General features: G+C 41.5%; 1 protein-coding gene across 1 annotated transcript; it reads left to right on the plus strand.

Annotated features, from left to right (window-relative positions):
* The first annotated feature begins 1,690 nt into the window (after positions 1–1,690).
* On the plus strand, positions 1,691–19,392 carry rhoab (ras homolog gene family, member Ab). The gene is made up of 5 exons (XM_030056383.1): positions 1,691–1,813; positions 11,392–11,549; positions 13,746–13,866; positions 15,583–15,713; positions 16,413–19,392. Exons 2-5 carry the CDS (start codon positions 11,394–11,396, stop codon positions 16,584–16,586), a joined length of 582 nt encoding a protein of 193 aa, XP_029912243.1. The 5' UTR covers positions 1,691–1,813; positions 11,392–11,393; the 3' UTR covers positions 16,587–19,392.
* The last annotated feature ends 2,986 nt before the right edge of the window (positions 19,393–22,378 follow it).

A 22,378-nucleotide genomic window follows, 5' to 3' on the forward strand; every position in this document is an offset into this window, starting at 1 on the left:
TTGGGGTCAATTTGACCCCAGCAGTTTAAACCTCAACAAAATTATTATAATCAAAATTGTTACCAAAGTTTATGTGTCAGGTACTTTATGTTTCTTTGTTGACTACCTAAATAGTCCTTTAAATAAAACATAACTCCCCCCCACCCCCACTTATACATCCAGTATTCCTATTACGCGACTATGGAAAAATATGCAAATCACCATAAAATCTCACTGATTGACCTAAAATTGGAAAGAAATATCTTTTTGGTGTTTTAATGGCTATCTATTATTTCTAAGAACAGATTTTTGTTATTTATAACATTTGGAAAGAAAATCAATTTCTATTATCAAGGATAGTAACATGTCTTATGTTCGGGGTCAATTTGACCCCAGGAAAAAGAAACACAACTTCTGAGTGAGTAACCCAATGTAGGCCTGCAAATGGGTCACATCCAAGTCTTTCCAGCTGTCCCCATACACACACCTCCCCTCTAAGTTTGTCATGACAAGTATATCCCCACCTGATGGTGTTACAAAGAGCTCAAATGCTGATTTTATGTCTTGGACATGGCTGACAGCTTATCTGCTGGAGCCTGGAACCATTTTGATGACATTAGCAGTACTGAGTCTACCCTGTTGTTCATGTGGGGAGAGGGACCATGATACCTCTCCATTTTTGGAAGGTAACGTGTCTGCTGGTGGTTGAGAGACAACAGGAGGGTCAGAACTGTGGGTTTCATTCTCATCAGAGGATGCCTCATAACCAGGGTCCTCCTCAACATGATCCTCTGTCTCAGACACATTCTCCTCTGTGTCACTTTCACTGTCAAAGAGCTTTGACAAAACCTCAGTGGCAGAAAACCTTTGCTTTGCGTTCATATTCAACTGAGAGAGAGCATAAAGTGAGAGTACACAGCGCAACAAGAGAAATGATTTGGAAGGCTGCTGTGCAAGCTTTTATATGTTTGCTCCTCCCCCATGTAGTGGGAACTATCAATGTCCTTGTGGGAACCATATTTCCCACCCTCACAGCGCGGGAAATATCGAAGTTCTTGTAGGTATTATGTTTTCCCCTCCCCAATATCTCCCCCCATATCCACCCATGTCAGTGGTTCCCGTACTACTTCAGGTATGGTTATGTTAGGTTAGGGCCCTAAAGCAGAGGGAAGTTTTTTGAAGATTATCACATTGCATGTTATAGTGACCTCATTTTCATCCAAAACAACCAAAAAAAAATTGTGTAAAACGGTGTTTTATACAGCTAAAACAGCCTGGGGTCAAATTGACCCCAAACACCACCGATGCGTACAAAGTGTGTACAGGACACTGAAAACATATCATCATGTGAATTTCATGCTTACCCGGTAGTATCCACTAAATTAGGAAAAGTCATAAAATATGAAGCAAAAAAAATGATGTTAAGTATGTATTTAGAGACGTTAAAAACTGAATGGGGTCAAATTGACCCCAAACATAACAGGAGGGTTAAAGTTTAAATTAAAAAAATAAAAGAAAAGGCCTTGTGGCGATACAGTAAAATGCCACGTCTAAATATAGTCGGTGTTTATGACTCGACGTTCAGCTGCAGTGTAATTCAGATTTCCATACAGCCCAAAGAAACTCAACTCGGCTACGGCGACGTGCCCGCGCAGGTGTGGCCCAGGCTCGTCCACGTCACCCCTCCCCCCCTGCTACGAGCCCAGCCGGCGCGCTCCCGTGAAATAATTCATTGTATCGGATTGAGACGGGAGGGAGCCGCGACCCGACCGATCGGCAACAGCAACTCAGCTCCGGGAAGACAAAAAACGACCGCTAGCCACACAAACTGCAGGTAAACTACTTTTTTGAAATACTCATTAGCCATTCCACGTTACCGCACACACCCTGGTTTAGTTTAAAGCCGAACGGGAGTCATTTTAAAGTTGTCCACACAGCGCTAAGCGGCCATCCTCGCCGAGCTAAAAAAGCTAGCGCGGTTAGCTAGCATTGCTAAGTTAGCTTTTTTCCTAACCGACCTCAATTTCAACGCCGCTTCCGCACTTGCTACACACTTTAGTTTGGCAAGATAACTGCCGTGTCGTGACTATACGGGCTCCTGTGTGCATTCCCTGGATGAATCACCCCTTTAAGCGCCTTTATAGGTTGTTAATCAATTAAAAAAGTTGAGTAATACACTTAAAGTAAACCGCAAAGATTGGCCTAGATTGGCGTTACCAGCCGTAGTCAAACAATGAGGCTCTTTTCCTGACTTGCCTCGGCTGACCAGCTTTACTTTATGATGCCGAATAGCAGCTAATGGTGTGTGTTACTGTGTGGATAACCGAGTGGATAATGATCATGCCAAATGAACACACACCGGGCTGTGGCTTTTCAGCTCCAAAAGTGGCAATTTGGCTGAATTTGGATAGGTTTGAGGACGACAAAAGACACCACACAGTCTCTGGCTAGTGGAGGGGGGATTTTTTTTTTAAGTTGTTTGCTGTGTTGTGTGAGAGGTTGATGACCAAAAATGAAAAAGAAGAAAAAAATCAGATGTACATTATGTGTCAGTGTAGCTGGCTGTGTAGTTTGGAGCGGGGCCACCCACCCATTCTTTCACTGCGGACACACTAGCCATCTGTTGCCTCTGTGATGACGCCATCTTTCTGGTGACCCACCCAGTGGCTTGCTGGTTAAAAACACTGTTGGACCAAACAGTGGCAGCTCTTCACAAGCTGCACACTGAACTTTATTTTTGAATTTTAATTTAAAGTCCACCAGCCACAGTGACTGGTAAATCACAAAATGCACCAGCCAGTTGTAACGTTTCACCTTGCTCTGTAATATTAGGGACCGAATTTCATACTTGAGCATTTATGCCAAATATCTTGATAGTGGTACGATGCTATGACTATGGGTTCACACTTACTTGAAATTTTAAGTGTAGCTACAGCAAAAATTAGGCATTCTTTATGAAAAACAGTATAACAATACCAGTTGCACAAAGAAAATGCAGTTACTTCACAAAGTATTTTATTGATCAGAACAGACCAGTCACTGTCTTAGGCTGTATTAAAATCTATATATGAAAAAATTAAAATAAAAAAATTTTCTGCACCCTTTGCTTCGACACAATGATTCCACAGTATTTTATGTGTAACCGCAGTGAAAATTCTCCCCAAAAAAGAAAAAAAAAATTTCATAACAATACCGAATGGATGTAGAAAATGCAGTTACTTCAAAGTATTTTATTGATCAGAGCAGACCACCAGATCATTGACTTAGGCTAATTGTTGCATTTTGAGATGTTAATATTGTTCATATCTAGATAACGATCATGGTGTATCGTTCACCCCTATGTAATGTAACTCATAAATCAGGGCTTGACTGAAATGCTAATATTCCTGAATTGAAGTTACAAGCAGATGATATTTCCATTTTACTATTGTAATGCCAAAAAAAAAACAACAAAAAAAAAAACACATGCATTTGGTGTTTTTCCAGAATGCTTTACACGCCAGAAAAGCCTGAGACGGCATTTGGTGTGTCATGGGACTCTGTAACTCCATTTGCAGCTCCTTGAGGCAGGGGTGAGGCAGGTTTCATTGCAGGTTTTACAGACTTCCACTCCTGAAGCTGTTTAGTAGAAGCGTAATCTCACCTCCTCCATCATGCTGGTTTTTGGGAGGACAAAATTGGCTGGTCAATAACTGGTTCTCATTAAATGGCCAGTATCTGCAAATCGACGTTTCGATCTAACCCTTTTCCACATGCTAGTTGGGTTGCTTCCCAAAGAGGCTGATAGTGTAGATAATCCCCCCAGCCTTATTGAAGATTTACCAGCGTTTGTCTGGTGGTTGGTGGTAATTCCCACCCTGCATGTAAAGTATTTTCCTAACCCATGCCGAGCTTTTCTTTCTGGGGTTGCGCGAAAGAGCTGCTTATTGTCTCTTGTCAAGACACAGAGCTCAAGAGTCATTAAACCCAATAATTTAAATGCCTTTTATTAATCTGGTCTTGTTCTACTTGACCTTGAACATTTTTAAAGACTCCCATCATCACAGAGCACCTTCCAGTCACCACTATGATATTTTAATTTATGTGCATCCCAGAAGCCCTCTGTTGTCTTATTTCTTTTGAGCCCAGGCAGGTTGTTTGAGCAGCAGTCTATTAAAAGGGCACAGCACTGTTCTCCTGCACAGTAGTCACTCACGTTGGCGGTCTCCTTGTGATGTCATACATGTTTTATCCGAGCTAGTTTAGTCTTTTGTTTGTTTGTTTGTTTTTAAGGACTCTCTTCTGAAACAAGCGTGTGCCACTGAATGATTGTGCATACTCTTACTGATAACCAGGATCTGTTTATAAGGGTTTGGAAGTTGAGGCTGACGCCGTTGATTTCATTGGTGATGTTAATGGATTTTGCCGCAGTGTGGCTCAGGTCAATGGATTCAGGGCTTCGCTCACCTAAATGATCAATCCGTCCGACTCACTAATTCAAGGTGTCTCGGGTTATCTTGAATGCACACATTGTTATCCATTGAACTGTGCAGGGCCACTTTAGAGCTTCATTTTACCTGTTGTCTACAGCTGGGGTGTTCAAAGTGGGGTCCAGGAACCCCCAGGGGTCCTTGACGGTCTTCCAGGGGGTCCTCAGCAAAATGAACAGTAGTGTGATTTCACTTTACATGACTATGAAAGGTGCCTGAACACAGCCTCATTTGAACACAGAGAAATCTGACTTTGATTCAGGATCACTGATCTGATGTTTAAATATGTCATTTTAATAATCATAAAGAGTTTTCCTGTACATTTTGTATTATTTGTTTATTTTTGCCAATTTTCAATTTTTTTTTCTCTCTCGTGGTGTTTGTTTAGCTGATGTTCTGGTAATTTTCTTGTGATTTTTTCCCCCTAGTTTTTTTTTTTTTTGCTAGTTTGCTCATTACCTTTTTCACATGGTTATGAAAGAGATCAGATGAATTTGCTTGGTTTTCAAAGGATCAATTCAGTAGACATCGCTACAACACAAAAATATATATAAGTGTTGTATGTTAATCTCACCACTTTGAATTTATTTGGTACTTATCACACCTAGACAAGTCCATACTTAACACAAAGCAATATAGCTTTTCATATCAGCGTCCTGAGGGCAAAATAATTTAAAGTGAGTGTCCAGCGCTTAATTAGCCAACTTGGGGGCCCAGAACATAAAACGTTTTGAACAGGCCTGGTGTACAACATTTATGCTAGCACAGACATTTTTCCATGGAGGCAGCATGTCTCGTAATGTCTACAACAGTAGCAGTAAGCTTAAAATTCTGTACCAGTGCTGTTTGCATGGGATTGTGCGGGTTAAATTCATAGCACGCAGACACTAAACGTAACAAATAATCCTGTTTCTCTGAATTCTTCTCCATTAGAAACACATTCATCATCATGTAGTTCAGTCTGCAGGCTGATGTATGTGTTGCACCGGGTGGGAAAGTAAATATTTCAGTGCCTACCACGGTGATGGATGGATTCAAAATTTCATCAGCAAGTGAAATACATTTTTGAATACAAAAGACCCGCCAGATGATTTCACAACCACCTGCCAAGTCGCTGTCAGAATTGGAGTATTGATCAGTCATCAGCCGGCGTTAACTGTCATTAGGCAAGTGTTAATTTTCCTCCCTGACGACCGTGTGGGGTATTTCCTGGCTTCTAGAGAAACAAGCTTGTATGCAAATGTTGCAGTGTGGTGGGGTTTGTATGAGAACAGAATAGGATGCTGAAAATTCACCCAACGCACAGTGTAAATGTTAAACAGTTCACTTAAGCCTATGTCATACAAGGGAAATACATACTGCATTTCACTTGGCACATTTGCACCTAATTTGAGAAAACAGTGTCTTAAAGTCTAGTAGCTGGTGAAACCTCCACATTTCTGGTAGGCTTGTGCACCGGTTTATGTTATGTCAATAAGTGCCAGATTTTGGTACTTTGAGTGCAGGTTGTGAATTCAAATAAATATAGGCTGGAGGTTGTAGGGGTGGGTTTGGAGGGGAGAGGCAGGGAGGCATGGATTTTATTTTGTGTGGCATGTTACAGCAAAATTATTCTAAATAAATATCAATGTTGACATTGAGAGATTTAGACTTTTTTTCCAACTGAATTAATATTTTTTTTGACAAAAGGCACCTTTGGTTACCATTATGGGTTCAAATGTGAACAATACCCAACCCTAATTTCTGGTGTTTTCAGGTAGACCAATATGAACATGTAAGATTTGCCAGGTCTAGTGTCAGAATATCGGCTGTCCAAGAGTATAATGTCAAATAAACAGCTAGTAAAGGTTTGCTTGATGTATAATGTAGGAAAAAGATGCACAGAAAATAGAAGAGATCACCTGAAAGATAGAACAAACCAAGCATGCTGTTTTTGTTTTTAAAACTGTCTAAACATGAGGCTTGTTTAGTTATCTACTACATCTGGTTAGAGGGGCAGTTAAAGGAGAATTGCAGATTTAATAAGTGTCAATTTTGTAAAAGAAATGCAATCAGTGCTTGTTTGGTTGATGCCCGGAGCATAAATCAAACATTCCTGTTGGGAAAGACATTTGACGGAGAGATTAGCAACGCTGTCACCGTAATTGTCCTTTCTCCCTCAAACAAGGTGCTGGTTTGCCGTCCCTCCCCAGCGCTCACTGCCAAGTTTCAGGCTGTCCTTTCATCCTTACATTGACATTATGTTGTGTGTATTGTGCTGAATAAAGCATCCAATCACCAAATTGACAGAAAGGCCGTCCCCCACTCTCCATCTCTGTTAATTTCATCCATAGTGTGTGTCACAAGTTCTCTCTCTCTCTCTCACACACACACACTATCTCTGTTAATTTGATCCTGCAGGGTTTTCCCCCATCTCTCTCTTCTTATCCACTGTTTGTCTGTCTCTGTTAATTTCATCACTTAGTGTTGGTTGACATGCAGGTGGGGTGGAGATTTGCACATGCAGCCTGCTCCTTCTTATCTACCAGGATTATAATGCATCAGCGGAGAGGAGAGCAGCCGCCACGTGCACACACTTTGTCGTTCTGTTGTCATCAGCTTAGCTTGTGAAAGGAATCCCTCCCCATCGCCACACTTCAATCAGTTTGCTCCAAAAGGCTGTTTGGACACCAATCAAACTGCATTTTTGTCTGCAGGCCACAGTTGCTGGTGCATCTCAGAGTACACCACTACCACTGTTTGACAGGCCTATTAAATTTTTAGAGTATGACTTTTTGAAATCTGGGCTGGCTATCTGCCAACATGTCTGGTAGAGGAGGCAAACTTATCAGCCACAGCCAGAGATTTAGTAGCATGGGGCTGGTTGGTAATTTCCCACCCTGTCTATTGGTGAGATGTAGAATTCTTGCAAAACACATATGTAGTGGACCTAAATCTGCCTGGCTGATAAGCTCTGACAATTAGGACATATATATGGGTCGGATTCTGTATTAAAGCTCATGCCCAGACAGAGGTGCCCCTCCCAAAGATAAACTTGACACTGATGGTAAACATCTGTGGTGACTGGGGTACAAAGCTACAAAGCATTTGTGCAAATTTAAATTCTCTGTGCAGCCATGTCTGCCAAAATATCCTTGGGGAAGATACTCAACTCAATAAACAAATAAAATTATGGCATGAGAGCATATTCTGCCTTTACTGACTGATTTAAGAAATAGAAGAAGTGTTAATTCCTGCTGTTCAACACAAAGGCAGTTGTGGTCACTGCTCTGCTGTTATTGCAGCTGTGTTTCTGTGGTGTCTTTGTCCGTTGTGTCATTGACTTCTATACATTTTGGATACACCAGTCACTGCAGCCACTTGGCCGGCCAGGAGTAGTGAATCAACACGAGTCAAACCCAGCTCAGCTGGCTTGGTCCAAAAGGCGTGGTGGTGAATTATGGGCTGCTGCACGGTCACCCCGCTCACTAATTGCAGTTTCACCAGCATTAAATTCACATTAATGTATGTGCAGTGTGACCACGACTGTACATTATCCTGCTTTGTCTAGACTTATCTTTTAAAGAATTCAGGCTTTGAGACACAACACTGCTCTGCATTGCTAATGGAAATTTTCCTGTTGTCCATTTTCTAAAAAAAACAAACTGCATCATATCCTGTGTTTTGTCTTGATTACATCCCTGCTAAGTATTTGCCTGAGTGTTGTTATGCATTGTACTGCAATGAAAAGGTTCACATGCTTAGTTCTAGGAAGTCATGCTCCACTACCCAACATCTTTTGAATAACTTGGAAACAACTATACCTTTGGTTCTGCTAGAGCAAGTAGGTGTTAAATAGCTCACTTAAGCTCCTCGGTGGCATTTCTTGAAGGAAGGCACAGTCTTAGTTTATTCACTTTCCCTGCTGGTCAGGGGATTCAAACCAGTGACTATACACCCACTTCTATAACCTCTAGGCTACCACTGACCCTGTTTTTTGTCTTGCCTTTTTCTTTAAGCCAAGGAGAGAATGGTTGTATCTCTTTTGACAAGACACTGCCCTGCAATCCTCCTTTTTAGTGCATTAATTCACCATTTGTATGATGCTTATTCCCCCAGAACCCTTCACAGTATCGCTGGCACAAGCTAGGATCAGATATTGATGGGGGCTTGGTTCAGAGATGCCCTTGAATGTTCATAAAATTCCTATAAATTAAAAATGAGGAGGCACAAAATGCCACCAGTAATTCAGACGGCTGATTTCTGATTCTCATCCTGTTCACATTTTATGAACTGAGTTGTCATATATGCACATATGAATGTGACTGCTGTCCCCCGAGGGCCATTGGAGGTGATTTGTGGGAGTCCTTACCAGGGTTTTGTTCCTGTACATTCTGGGCCAAAAATGGAGCAGTTTTTGATCAGTAACTCAACAAGCACATAGCCTGAGGCAGAAGAAAATATTGGCATGATGCAGCCAGCGGTCCAAAAAAAAACAAAAAACGCCAACTCCATACAAACCACTGCGTCAACAAAATATAAAACAGCCAATATTGTTAAATCTCAAGGGGTGGAAGATGGACTGGATGTGACTGTAGAGTGGAGGAAATGGCACCACCTTCTCCTATAAGGACTCTTGTGAGTTTCAAGCAACGAAAAAGAAGTTAAAGCAAATTTTAGTGGCTCAAATTTAGTGTTTATTTGCCATTCTGCTATGCTGAAGTACATATAGCCTTAAAGTAACCCCTAAAAACCACCCTAATGCCCCTGAATATTAGCACAAGGGGACAAAAAAAAATCCCTTCACAAAATATTTCATTTCCAACCCTGGAGCACACATATTGATGTATGGTTTGAGATAGTCCCAGTGCTGATCAAGCCCCTTATTACACAGGGAATTCAACAAATTATCTGAGCAGGGCTAATGCTAGGAGTGGAGCAAGAGAATTAAATACAGCATAGCACGCCGATATTTTGTGCAGCAATATTATATCGATACACAGATGCCAAGTATCGATATTGTATCGGCAAGAATCAAAGCAGCATTTACGGCAGCGTTGGTCAGTCTATCTGCTTGACAACCCCATTTTTCCACATAAAAATGATTGAAGTGAGATAAACTGAAAGGAAAAAACGTTCTCATTAGATGTTGACAAAGATTTTCCTTGAACATAATTTGCATTTGAAAAAAGGTAATTGCAGTATATTGCACTACATGTTATCATAGTACTCGTATACTATTATACAATTATCACATGTCGTGATAATATCGTATCGTGGGGCCTCTGGTGATTCCCACTCCTAGTTAATGTCATCTTTTAAGCACAGAAGTGCTGCTGCAGACCAAAACTGCAGCTCAGGCTCTGGATTCAGAGGAGACAGGAGGCAGGTAGGGGGTGAGCACTGCACCACACCTCCAGCAGCTGGTTGTGATGAAGAAAGTGAGGTGGAGGTGTTTGACACTGGTCGGTGCTGTGCCTTCTTGGATCAGGGAGAGGCTTGTAGCAGGGATGCGGCTTATTAGATTCTCTGTATGGGGTCCTCTTGTCCTTGAACAGTGTGTCAGGATGCACTGCGTCTCTGTAAAAGTTGTCTCTGCATCAGCGCTACCAAGACTAGCAACTGTGCATGTTTTATTCTCTGAATTATTTTCCTGGGCATGAGAAAATTGCCCACGCTCAATCTTTAGCAGGTGTGGAGGCGGCGGTGGCCCAGGGATGCAGCAACTTCCTGTTATGACTCCTGGAGATGTAGTGGGTCTATTTTCAATGACATGTCCTTGACTGGAGAAGCCCACTTCATTTTTACAGTGACACACTCGCCTTCAACCCCAAACAACTTCCTCATTATTAGATTATGTCACCAGAAACAAACACATCATATCCAGTTTTCTGACACCTCAGTTTTTCCACTTTTTGTGTGTGTGCCTTTCTATTTGGATCATTTCCCAATATGGAGTGATATTGATCTAGGCTACTCCCAGCCAGTGTAACCAGACCATTCATTCCCATACTAGCACTGTCTGAAGTTACTTCCCCTATTTCAGTTGGGCAATCTCTTTCACACCCACACTCGCACATCGGTTTGGCCTTTTACAGCCATACACATTACTGGAACATAAATTTCACTTCCTGATGGGTCACACATAGATACCCTGAGGCTCAACGACGTCTATATGGTGCTGTGTACAGGCAGGACAGGAACCTGTAGCTAAAGGATGTTTAGAGTTTCCATTTACGCATACTTTCCTTTACAGTGGTGGTTATCGGCCCTGTCCGCTCACAAAATCCCCAAGAAATACCTGTTTGTATACATTGACACCAGATGATTTTTAATTGCTATATTCCACACAAGTAAGGTCTGGAAATTTTATGAAAGTTCTTGGGACGAGTTGTGGAATAGTGTGTAGCCTCAATATAAAGAATTAGTAACAATTTATTCACAAAATATTTATTTCAGTTGTGTTCACTTTATGTTCACTTCCCCTATGGGGTAAAACACACTGAAATAAAACTCAACTTGAAAAGCGTTCACTTTTATTTGTAAAAATTTTGGTCAAAGGAAAAAAATGCCATATTACATTGATATGTCACAGAAATGTGTCATTTTAGGCGTGGAATAGTCAGGGAATTTTAGATATGAGTGGGAATCTGGTTTCAGGCTAGTTGTTAAATTATGGAATAAGCCTGCAAGTAGTGATGCCCGCAAGCATTTGCTATTTTTCGAAAGAACATCTTTTATTGCAAAAATTACTCGCTTATGTCCTGGTAAAAACTGATTTATTTACACACAAATTAAATTACCCATTCATTTCAGCCATTAACCATGCTGCAGATGACGTTGGAGAGTCATGCTCTGTCCTGATGGCCGTGCTGTTCCACTTTTCCTGCTCTTTCTCCGTTACGTCTTTGTTTCCTTGTGGCTTTCTGATAGTAACCATGTCCCCCCTCCTCCTCCTGAACAGGGATGGCAGCCATCCGTAAGAAGCTGGTGATAGTGGGGGATGGAGCTTGTGGGAAGACCTGCCTGCTCATCGTCTTCAGCAAGGACCAGTTCCCTGAAGTCTACGTCCCCACCGTATTCGAGAACTACGTGGCAGATATAGAGGTGGATGGCAAACAGGTTAGTAAACCTTAATGGTGCATGATATGATCAGTCTTTCTTCTTAAAAGTGAATCCAATAATCCGTTGGCCGAGTCGCATTCAAAGCCGTAAAATACCAATAAATGCGCATCAGTGACAGTAAAACTTCTACACTACCTTTACTTGTATAGCCTAGAAAACAAGTAGCTTTTCATTATTAAATTTTTTTTAAAAATTACACACATTTGTGCTTTTTTTAATTACACCATCCTGTTGTCTTTTTGCAGTATGTCTGCTAAAATGCTGTAAATCATAGCCTCTACCCGCTTAACGTCAGTCGTGCTTCCACATCCCTCCCTCGTTTAGTCCCAGTGGTGGTTTTCGTGCAGGCTTTGGGGCTAAAATTGTCCTTTTTTTTCCAGACACATAATCATGAGGAACACATTAGTTCTACCATTAAGTGGTTCACAGTTAGATTTGATAAAAATGTACTGTTTCTTTTCACTTTTTCTTCAGCAAGGCAGCAGTCCATTGCAGAGCAAATCTGGAAATCCCTGGTCCTACACAATACATAGGTTCTGTCGAGTTAAATTAGTTGCAGACACAGTAATACACTATCAGTTGCTTTACTAACCAGAGAACTAGTCAGAAATTTGGCATTGTAATGTTTTGGGCACATTTATTACGTTGTTTATGGCTCAGAAATATACAAACAAATGCTATCCAGACTATGCGGTTAGAATTAGACCTCAGGCATGTTCTCATCAGAGACCAGACACCTCTTAGCCAAGCAAGAAGCCTAAAGGCTCCTTTTCAAGTCAGCCTCCTCCATGTGACCTCCAAGTTGGTTTATTGTGTGTTTGCAGCGCTGGAAGACTGCAGTGCCCACCCCAACTCATCTGCCATAAACCCACATGCCCTGACCTCATTATGGGTTAATGGGAATCTGGGACGTCGCGTTTTTATTGGCTGGCTGCTCTCTAACCCACTCCGCTGCCGACGAGGAATCGGGCTACTTCATATCGGCTGTCACACTTTTCAAATGTCTTGATCTGGTTTCCTTTCCCTATTTAGTAATGCGGCTCTATTAGAGAGAGATTTATATATGCCGCTGTCACTTTATGTACTTGATATGCAAATGAAAGCAGTAAGTTTGCTGGATGGAAACCCTCCAGAAATGAGCAGATATATGCAAAATGTGAATCACCAGTATCCTACCATTTTCAAAGGTTCTGTATTTTATTTTTCTGTATTTTTCCATGATTTTGTTTAAAAAATATGGATTGCTTTCAGATTTCAAAAATGGTTCCAGATAGGAATAATGTTCTTTATCATATTTTGCCAATGAAAGTAGGATTTAATATTGTGTTTATTGGATTGGATGTGAGAACAAAAGAGCAAAAAACATCCAATATGATTCCTGAAACTACATTATTTTTCAGTCTCAGTGATTCTGCATATTTATTTTCATGCTTTTATTTTCATTTTAAGACATGGAGAGACATCAAATGTTTTAAGCAATTTAAATTAAATTTCAGTAAATGGGTTGGGAGAATTTGTTAGTTCACTGCAGTGATTTGTGGAGGAACTTAGAGGACAGATATTGTATTGCAAATTCTTCAGCAACAATGAACAGTGTTACAGTTGATAGATGAATAGATTTCCATCCAAATAGAAATTGGCTTGCTTTTAGTCTGAAAATACTTAAAAGCCTTAATTTCTGACAGTGCATTAATATCAAATTACCTGCTCAAACCAAGTCAAACCAAAGACATAGACACAAGGCCAAAATCTTAAACATCTACCAGCATTGTGCAAAATGAATTTGCTTTTATTCATAGGATGTATTACTTTTTTTTTTTTTTTTTAACTCTTTACACTTCAATGCACTTCCCTATTTTTTGTGGTTATAATGGCCCAGTTTGCCCTCAGGGTCCACACAGTTCATCTGATCTTACATCTGTTCTTGTCAGCCGGCAGTCTGGTGTGGTCCCAGATAAGTTTGCCGTACAAACCTCATTCATCAGTTCTCAGTGAGCTGGTTTTGAGGTGAAAGTTGTGTTGAACAGGATGAACGTTGTGGATTAACTTCTCTTTGTGTCCTCCTCTTATCTTGTTCTCTTTTCTCTCTACACCGCCCCTCTTCCCGTCTTGTTCCCCCTTCTGTTTCCTCTCTCTCTCTCTCGCTCGCTCGCTCTATCTCTTTCTCTGTGTGTGTGTGTGTGTGTGTGTCAGGTGGAGCTGGCTCTCTGGGATACTGCGGGTCAGGAGGACTATGACAGGCTGAGACCTCTCTCCTATCCAGACACTGACGTCATCCTCATGTGTTTCTCCATAGACAGCCCTGACAGCTTGGGTGAGCACAAAACACACACACACACACACACACACACACACACACACAATACACATGGGCACTAACTTGATGTTCTGTGACATAAAAAACACTTTTTTCTGTCTCATACACATGGACACACTTAGTCACACATACTCACTCCACCCATCTTTCTTGGCACAACTTATTTCTATTACATTGGATGTTCATCCTGTTGTGACACCTCTGTCGTTTGTAGAGGAAATGCATACATTTGCACACACATTAGGACCAATCCTTTATTATGCAATGGTATGCATTTACACTATAGAACAGCAAGTCATGCGCTTCCCCCTGCTAACACGTAGTAATTATAAACAGCACTTATGAGAAAGAATTAATAATGAATAAAAGCTGCATAGATAATTAAAAAGCCTGACAGGAATCAAAAAAGCTTAAATCAGGATAAAATGCACACTTAAAACAGGGTTAAAATAAATATGTTGTGCTATGACCATACAAAAGTTTGTCTTTGTACTGCTTCATGTCCATTCTGTTTAATATGATAAAATAAATCAGTGAACTTGTGTATCTTAAAAATCTTGCACACAGAGTCAAACAATAAGATAGAATAAGAAGGCAAAATGACTACGCACCAGTCAAGTGCATCAAAGAATAAAAACAGCAACTGAAACAAAGACAAGTAGAGACAATATAGTACAGTCCATGAAACAAGACATTAAAGTGAAATCGTAAAAATCAGGCCACTAATTAGTGGTAATTGTTTAGACATCACATTCCCAGCTTGTAGCCGAAAAAATATTTGCATGTGTGTGTAGATGTCGTTGCACTGATAACATTTTATTGCTGACCATGAAATTCTGAACACATAATAATGCTGAATACTGAAATGCGTTTTTCACGTTCAGGAGAAAATTTATCTTTACACCAACTGACACGTTTGAAACGTCTCTGTAAATGTTAGTCTAAAGAAGTGGCGTCGCCTGAGCTGACTAATTTAAAGATAAGCATAGTTGTTGCTGTGTCATCAAATAGCTTTGTGCGAGCGGCGCATTGTCGAGTTTCTGTGGTTTTCAACTGGCAGCAAGGACAAGAGTCTTATTTAGTGGCGGAGCATTGCATCAGTGTTTGCTACAGGTTCTTAGGCTTATTTAGGTATTTTTAAGAAGACTATGTCATCCCCTTAGCATGTGTTTTTTATCAGACTTACAGCAGGAGTGCAGAGAGGGGCACAAAGGAGCTTAACCACGGCACTATCACCGGACATAAGCCCTCAGATTATTTGTAGAGGCAGGTTGAGTGTCATGACAGGAAAATACATCACACACAAAAACACTCAGTATATTATTATCAGCGTTTCCCTTGTCTTTATTTAGCTGTAGTGCCTCTCTGCAACAGGAAAAATTGAAATTCAATTACCTGGTCAGCCTCTCACAGCCTTCCTCATTCTAACTGCAGCATGACCCCCAAAAATAACAATTTAATTCTCATTACTATCATTAAACCAACTTCAGGAATGAAATAACATTGTTTCAAATTGACATCCTTGTAATTTTTTTAATCTTACCATTGGTTCTGAATGGGTCCTAAGTTCAAGAAACTTATTCTGTCCATAAATTAAGTCTTCAGTTGTATTAAAATATGAAAAAAAAAAAAAAGTGAGTTGTTTTATCTCGTTTTAGCAGGATTTGTGTGTTGGATCAGTCTAACCTCTAATCTCTTCCCCTTCCTTCACAGAGAACATTCCAGAGAAGTGGACCCCGGAGGTCAAACACTTCTGTCCCAACGTTCCCATCATCCTGGTGGGCAACAAAAAAGATCTGCGAAATGATGAACACACACGCCGAGAGCTGGCCAAGATGAAGCAGGTACGTTTTCCTCAAACCTCGGCCAAATGACTGTTTTGACAGAGATTCGCCTTTGTTTTTTTTTTTTTGTTGTTGAAAGCTATTAACGCTTAAAGTATTTTACTGCTGCTCCCTTCATGTTTTTTTTTTTTAACTTGTATGGATATCAGAGAAGGTCAAATCCAGCAAAGAGCAGAGACAAGTCTGTCCTGCTTGGCTAAAGTCATACAGCCTGGATTGGGATTTGTTTCAACTTCACCAGACAGCAAAAATCTCTGACCTTGTGGGATGACATGTCACCAAAACTGTCCAGCACAAGTGCTTTTTGTGTGTCCATCTGGATTGTATAGAAGCGCTGATTTGCTTGTATCTCAGTAGTGTGAACCTGAAATGACTAAAATTAAGTGCATCAGTCTGTGTCTCAAACAGAGACGTGCAAAAAATATTAAGACCACCTGCCTGCCACCACCCACTTATGCAGAGTTCATGTCTTCAGGCTTAAAAATTCCTCTCCAGTCTGTCTCCTCCCCCTCATCTACATCTGCCCTTCATGACTAACGACTGAAGTGATTTAAAGATCATAGCCTACACTGTGAATCACCATTTTAATACCGAGCATTTGTTCTCAATATTTAAAAAAAAAAAGGAAAAATCCCAGGTGTGTGTTGAGCCTAGTCCTTAACCAGCTTTTCATGTTTGTTTTTTCTTTCCATCCAACAGGAGCCGGTGAAACCAGAGGAAGGCCGGGACATGGCCAATCGGATCGCGGCATTCGGCTACATGGAGTGCTCCGCCAAGACAAAGGACGGCGTGCGGGAGGTGTTCGAGATGGCCACTAGGGCAGCACTGCAGGCCCGCCGCGGCAAGAAGGGCAGTAAATGTGTACTGCTGTAAAATGACCGACATCATTGGACTGTTTTCACCCTGGGTTGCTCTACCAGGGGCTCGGGTGGGACGGAGGGATGACATAGATGGGAGAGGGAGGGAGGGGAAGAAAAGAGTGCAGTAAATGACTACCGCTGTAAAATGGCAGTTTGTTGGACTCCATTTACCCTGGGACTGGGGTTGGGGAGGGACAGAGGGAGGGGTGGATGGAAGGATGGATAGGTGGTTGGTTGGTTTTGGGGAGGAGGGAGCACAGTGTGTGAGCACCGATGTAAACCATTGGACAGTTTGCCTGTGGTTTACCATCAAGGTGGGAAATTAATACCAGCAGAACGCTGGTCCATGTTGTCTTCTCAACCAGCCACTTAGACAACGATCATTTGGAGATCCTAGTGTATTCTTAAAATTTAGCTGACTGGTAAAACCGAAAAGATGCTGGTGAATTGTGGGATGTTCACAAAGTTAGTTTCCTGCCCTGGATGACTTGACAAACGGATGGGGGTCAGCAGAGAGCAACACCACTACTACCACTGACTACCACTGCAAACAGCCACCATTGGACAGTCAGTCCCCAGGTTATCAGGGACAGGGTGGGCGGGGCGACGGGGGGACTGTTGAGGGGGTGGAGGGAGGGAACGAAAACAGCAGCACAGCACACGTTTGCTGCTGCTAAAAGCCACAAGAAGACTGTATACACCAAACCACGGCAAAAACTTGAGATTTGAACATGGTTTTGCACAATTTTGAGTACTTGTGGTATGCTAGTATTATCTTGGCAGGCTAGTTGAACAGTACACAGATCAATAATTTGTATTTATCAAGCACACTTCCCTCAGATCTGTGCTATAAACAGGGTTAGAGACGATTCACTTTCAGCTCCTTACAGGAAGAGGATTTTCTTTCCAAAGCAAATATTGAGAAATATTTGTCCTGCCTCTTAATTGAGATGCACCTTCCTGAGCACCTAATAACTGAGTTTGAATGTTCTGTTATTAGCAAATGAACTCAGTTGGAGCGAACATTTTGAATTGAAAGGGAATCGACCCCAGTATAAATTTTCAGTACTGCTGTACTGTCTGCCAGCAGCTGGTCTGTACACCAACTAAGGGCTGAGCTGTGTCTAGCATGGGAAAAAATAGACTCCTCCCCCCTAAAACTCCCCTCCTAGTCAATTAAAACATGTTTGGACATCACAGTTGTCAGTGACGGCCATGTTGGATCCAGCACCACCCTTCAGTGGTAATAAATTGGCTTCTGTTAGGTAATTGGCATCTCATCATGGCAGTGTTGCGCAGGGTAATGTAATATATTTACTGGTTGGCTCTAAAGGAGTGGCAGCAACATTAATACAAGCCACATCATACCTGGTGAATTATAAGTGTGACCCATTTGTTGTTGTTTTTTTGGGAAGAACCAGCCACTGCCTGTCAGCTAATAAAAAAAAAAAAAAAATGACTGAATGGGTGAAAGTGGCTGGTGAATTATGGAATCCATCGACCACTGGGGTGACAACGGTAGCTTCCTGCCCTGCATAGTACAACCTGGCCAAACTGCGCCAATGGCTTGGCTCCCATCCCTTCCAGTTCCACATACCTGACTGCTGGTGCTCACCTTCCCCTGGCTTCAGACCAGGACGAAGAACAAGGAGAGGAGACGATTGTGTTTACATGCACACCAGTAATCTCCTGATTTGGGGAAAACAATGACAGCTTTGTGATTCTGTGCATAATGACCAGAACCAGTTCTTAATCCCAAGTTGGAGAAACCCAGATAAGATACCTCGCATATAAAATTATCTAGAAGATTGAGACGTTTTTCATTTGGTACCTGCCGTCTGCGTAAACAGTTAAGCTTAGAAATACACCTTAACCATGGCACGAGCTTTTACCCAGAGTGCTGTGCATGTAAGTGCTCCAGTTTGTCAGCACTGGGGGGGGCCAGGCAGGTTTAGAGGTACAACACAACACATGCAGTGCTGGTATTTCCACATCGCACTGACGAGCAGGATGAGAAATCAGAACCAGCCGGATGTTGGGGAAATCTTCATTGCTGGGTTCGGTAGATTTCACTGCCTCTGTGGCCCACACGCAGAAATGTTGTTTCCCCACCGTGCTGCGTTTCTACCCCCCAAAAAATTCAGGTTCCTTTGACGTCATTGTACCCTCCTGTTCTTCTTCCTAGTCTTCTGGGAGGAGACTGTTCCAGAAACCTAGTTTTGTGTTGTTGTTTTTATACTTTTATTTCCCTCTTTTAAAAAGTCATAAATATGTTGTCTATCAGTATTTAAAATAGGAGGTGGAAGACTGGGGGACTGCTTATTTGTTGTTGCTTTAGTTTTTTTTTTTTTGGTATGCTTTACCTTTTTTAAATTTTTTTCAGATGATGTATAATTGGTCGTCACCACCCGTCAATCATCCCTGCCAAATGCTGTTATTAGGCAGTCAGGAGAAAGGCTGGCCTCTCGGCTGCCTGTCTAGAACTTTGCTTGGGCCACGTGTGCTGACTGTTCTTTTTCTGTTTGTTTGTTTTGAACACACAAACTGGGCTGAAAAGACGCAAGAAGAAACTTAAGCCTCCTCATTATGTACAAATCATTTTTATTTCTAGTTTTTATTGTATTTTTAAATCCTAATTTTTGGTTGCTGAAACAATGAGATAAATGTTTGTAAACAAAGGAACAGGAAAACCAAGCTGTATGCAAAGTCTGTAAATATGAAATGTGGGTTTGTTCATACTAGAATATACACACGCACAGGACTGGAAACTGTATTTGTAAACTAGCTTTGGTTTGTGTAATAAATTACTTTCTATAACACCCAGCTCCTATTCATTGTGGTCCGGGGGGACAGGAAGATCTCCTGCTTCAATCAATACACATGAATTATGAGCGCAGTAATGATCTGTGGTGGTTTTGTCTGAACTGTCTTAGTTTCACAGCATCCGCAGCTCGTAATACTTCCTCGGGGACCGACTGCACATAAAACGCAGTCAATGAACACATAAAATGAAAAGTTTAAGTAACAAATCATTGGCTGTGTAAGCGTCGTCTTCAAAGTGCAGCTTGGGGACCCCGGGGGAGGGCCGGGCCAGACGAGAAATAGCTTTTCACTGTAATTTAATTCATTAGAAAATGTTACAACACAAAGCACAAATGATGAATGCTGTAATCGCGCCACTCTCAATCTGTCAGTGACATCTAGACAATTAAATTCTTAAACCACATTATGTTTTCATATCAGCAGCGTCACTTCAAATGAAACCGAAGATCTGAAACATGAAAGCGTTTGAAAATCTCTGCTGTGGAAAACTTTGAGTTTAGAGGAAAAATTTGATTTTATTTATGTAAGAAAGCAGAATATGAGATGATTTTAGGTATTTAAAGGGAGTACAGCACATCATTTGCTGCTGTAGAGTGGAAATGGTTCGTTTATCAATTAGTTTCATGTCGAGGACCCCCAAAATACTCTCTTGACCAGGTAACCCCCATTAGAGAGGATGCTGTCCTGAGCAGTCCAGCATTTTTAGGTATGAAGATTGAAAAAAATCAATACAGTCTTATTATGATGGACCTAGGATCACTGGAACGGCCATTTTTACAAATCCTGTTTTAACCTCCAGAAAATCACACAAGTTGGTTAAATTAATCTATTTCTCTTTGGCCCAGTTTACACCCTACAACCGTGTCAAGGTGGAAAACCACCGACCAGACTGAATGACGAGTTCAGAACCAGAAAAGTAAAATAACCAGCAGCTCTGATAGGACAGTAAGAGTTGCGCTGCTGGTCTGAAACCTGCTCTACCCATCGATCTGTGATGAAGGAGGCCCTCCTGGTCGGCTGGTGGAGGGCTGGCTTCATGCTGCTCAACCTGCAGCTTCCTCCTGCTCCTGAGCCTCCTGATGAGAATACAGCAACACATGGGAAGAGGATCCTGCACTGGAGACAGGAGGCAGGAGACAGACACCGCCCGCCTGCCAGACAGACAGACAGACAGACAGACAGACAGACAGACAGACAGACACCACGACACCTGAAGAGAGGGAGGAGCTGCTGAGGTGACACGGTGCACCACCTGGGAGCCGAGGCCGGAGCTGAGGAGCTGAGGAGCGAGCTGGGGGGGAGTGAAGGAGGAGAGGTCAGCCCGAGCTGCCAACACGTCTGCAGGGTATCCGTGGGGTCTTGAAAAGTATTAAAAGGTGATAAATCAATTTTGGGAAAATTAAGACCCTTAAAAATTATTAAAAAGTCTTATCACAACTTTCTAAAGTCTTAAATTTTGAAAGTATTTTTTCTGAATTAGCTGTCCAAGAGTTTGAGTCCCAAAAACATCATAAAAGTGTGTGAATTTATTCATTTTTATTAAAAAACAAAGATGAACAGGTACATAAAAAACTAGGTTATTGTGGGTGTGTTCGTAAATTGTCTCTGCGAGCGCCAGAGCGAGCGGGCGGGCCGGTGGAAATTCAGAAGCACAAAGTACGCTCTGGCGCTCCCAGTGCATATTACGAACGCACCGAAATGTTACATGAAGCCCCACGAAAACGTAAGAGAAGGCTGGTCTTTAGTCTTTATCACAAACTAAAACTGTTAAGTTAAAAATATCACTGATGTAAATGGTTACAGCTTGAAGTGGCGGTGAGGTATTAAAAAATATTGAGAAGGTCTTGAAAATGTCTTAAAAAGGTATTAAAATTAACTTCAAGATTCCTGCATTTACCCTGGTCTGCCTGGAGATTTTAGTTGGAGTTTAGTTTAATGTAGTTTAGTTCAGTTTAGTTTAATTTGTGGCTTAGTTTAGTTGACTTTAGCATAGCTTAGCTTAGTTTAGTTACATTTCATTTGCTACTTTGGTTATATTTCGTTTTGATCAGTTATGTTTAGTTAAATTCAGTTACATTTAGATTCATTTAGTGTAGTTACATTTATTTAGTTTAGCTTCATTCAGTTTAGTTTTAGTTCAGTTACATTTACTTTAGTTTTGCTGAGCTTAGCTTAGCTTAGCTTAGCTTCGTTAAGTTTAGTTTAGTTTGGTTTAGCTTATCTTAGTTTAGTTAAGATTAGATTAGTTTAGTTCAGTTACATTTTTTGTTTAGTTTTGTGTTTAGTTAAATTTAGTTACGTTTAATTAGTTTAGTGTGGTTCTGTTGCGTTTAGTGATGTTATGAGTGATAGTTACGTTTAGTCTAGTTTAATTTAAGTTTAGTTTAATTTTAGTTTAGCTTAGGTTAATACACAGCAGTGAGTCGATGGCAGCAGATAGCGACGAACACAAACAGTCCATCAGGCGACCCCCCCCGGCTGCAGCCGCGGCCTCTGGTGCCACGGCTCAGCAGGGCAGAGAAATCAACAGTATTGATCACAGGAGAGTCCCACACACAGCCTGGTCAGCGAACACCACATGAACACCATCCAGTTTGGAGATTTTTTATCATTACTGTCAAATTTTAAGCCCAAAATTTATTAACATTTCATCTTGTCTTGTGAAACGGCAGCGCTGCGGTGAGGTGATGGATCCCTGCGTCCGCGGCTGCCAGCGATTCATCTTATTAACAAAAGCATCTCGCAGATAAATCTCTGCCGTGTGTTCTCTGCAGCTCCTCGTCAGATAAATCGTGTGTTTTAACTTGAAGCTGCTGGCATGTGGCTCTGTGAACGCGACACAAATCACGGGACGTTATCGGAATCGCCTCTCGTCGCCGTGTGCAACGGCTTTGCGGCCGTTTGTCTCGGTGACGCCGGCGCTAAAACACACCGACAGCTGACAGGCGCTCGCAGCACGCAGGGTGCAACATGTACCAGGAC

The sequence above is a fragment of the Myripristis murdjan genome, chromosome 7 (genome assembly GCF_902150065.1).
Source record: "Myripristis murdjan chromosome 7, fMyrMur1.1, whole genome shotgun sequence".
Taxonomy (NCBI): domain Eukaryota; kingdom Metazoa; phylum Chordata; class Actinopteri; order Holocentriformes; family Holocentridae; genus Myripristis; species Myripristis murdjan.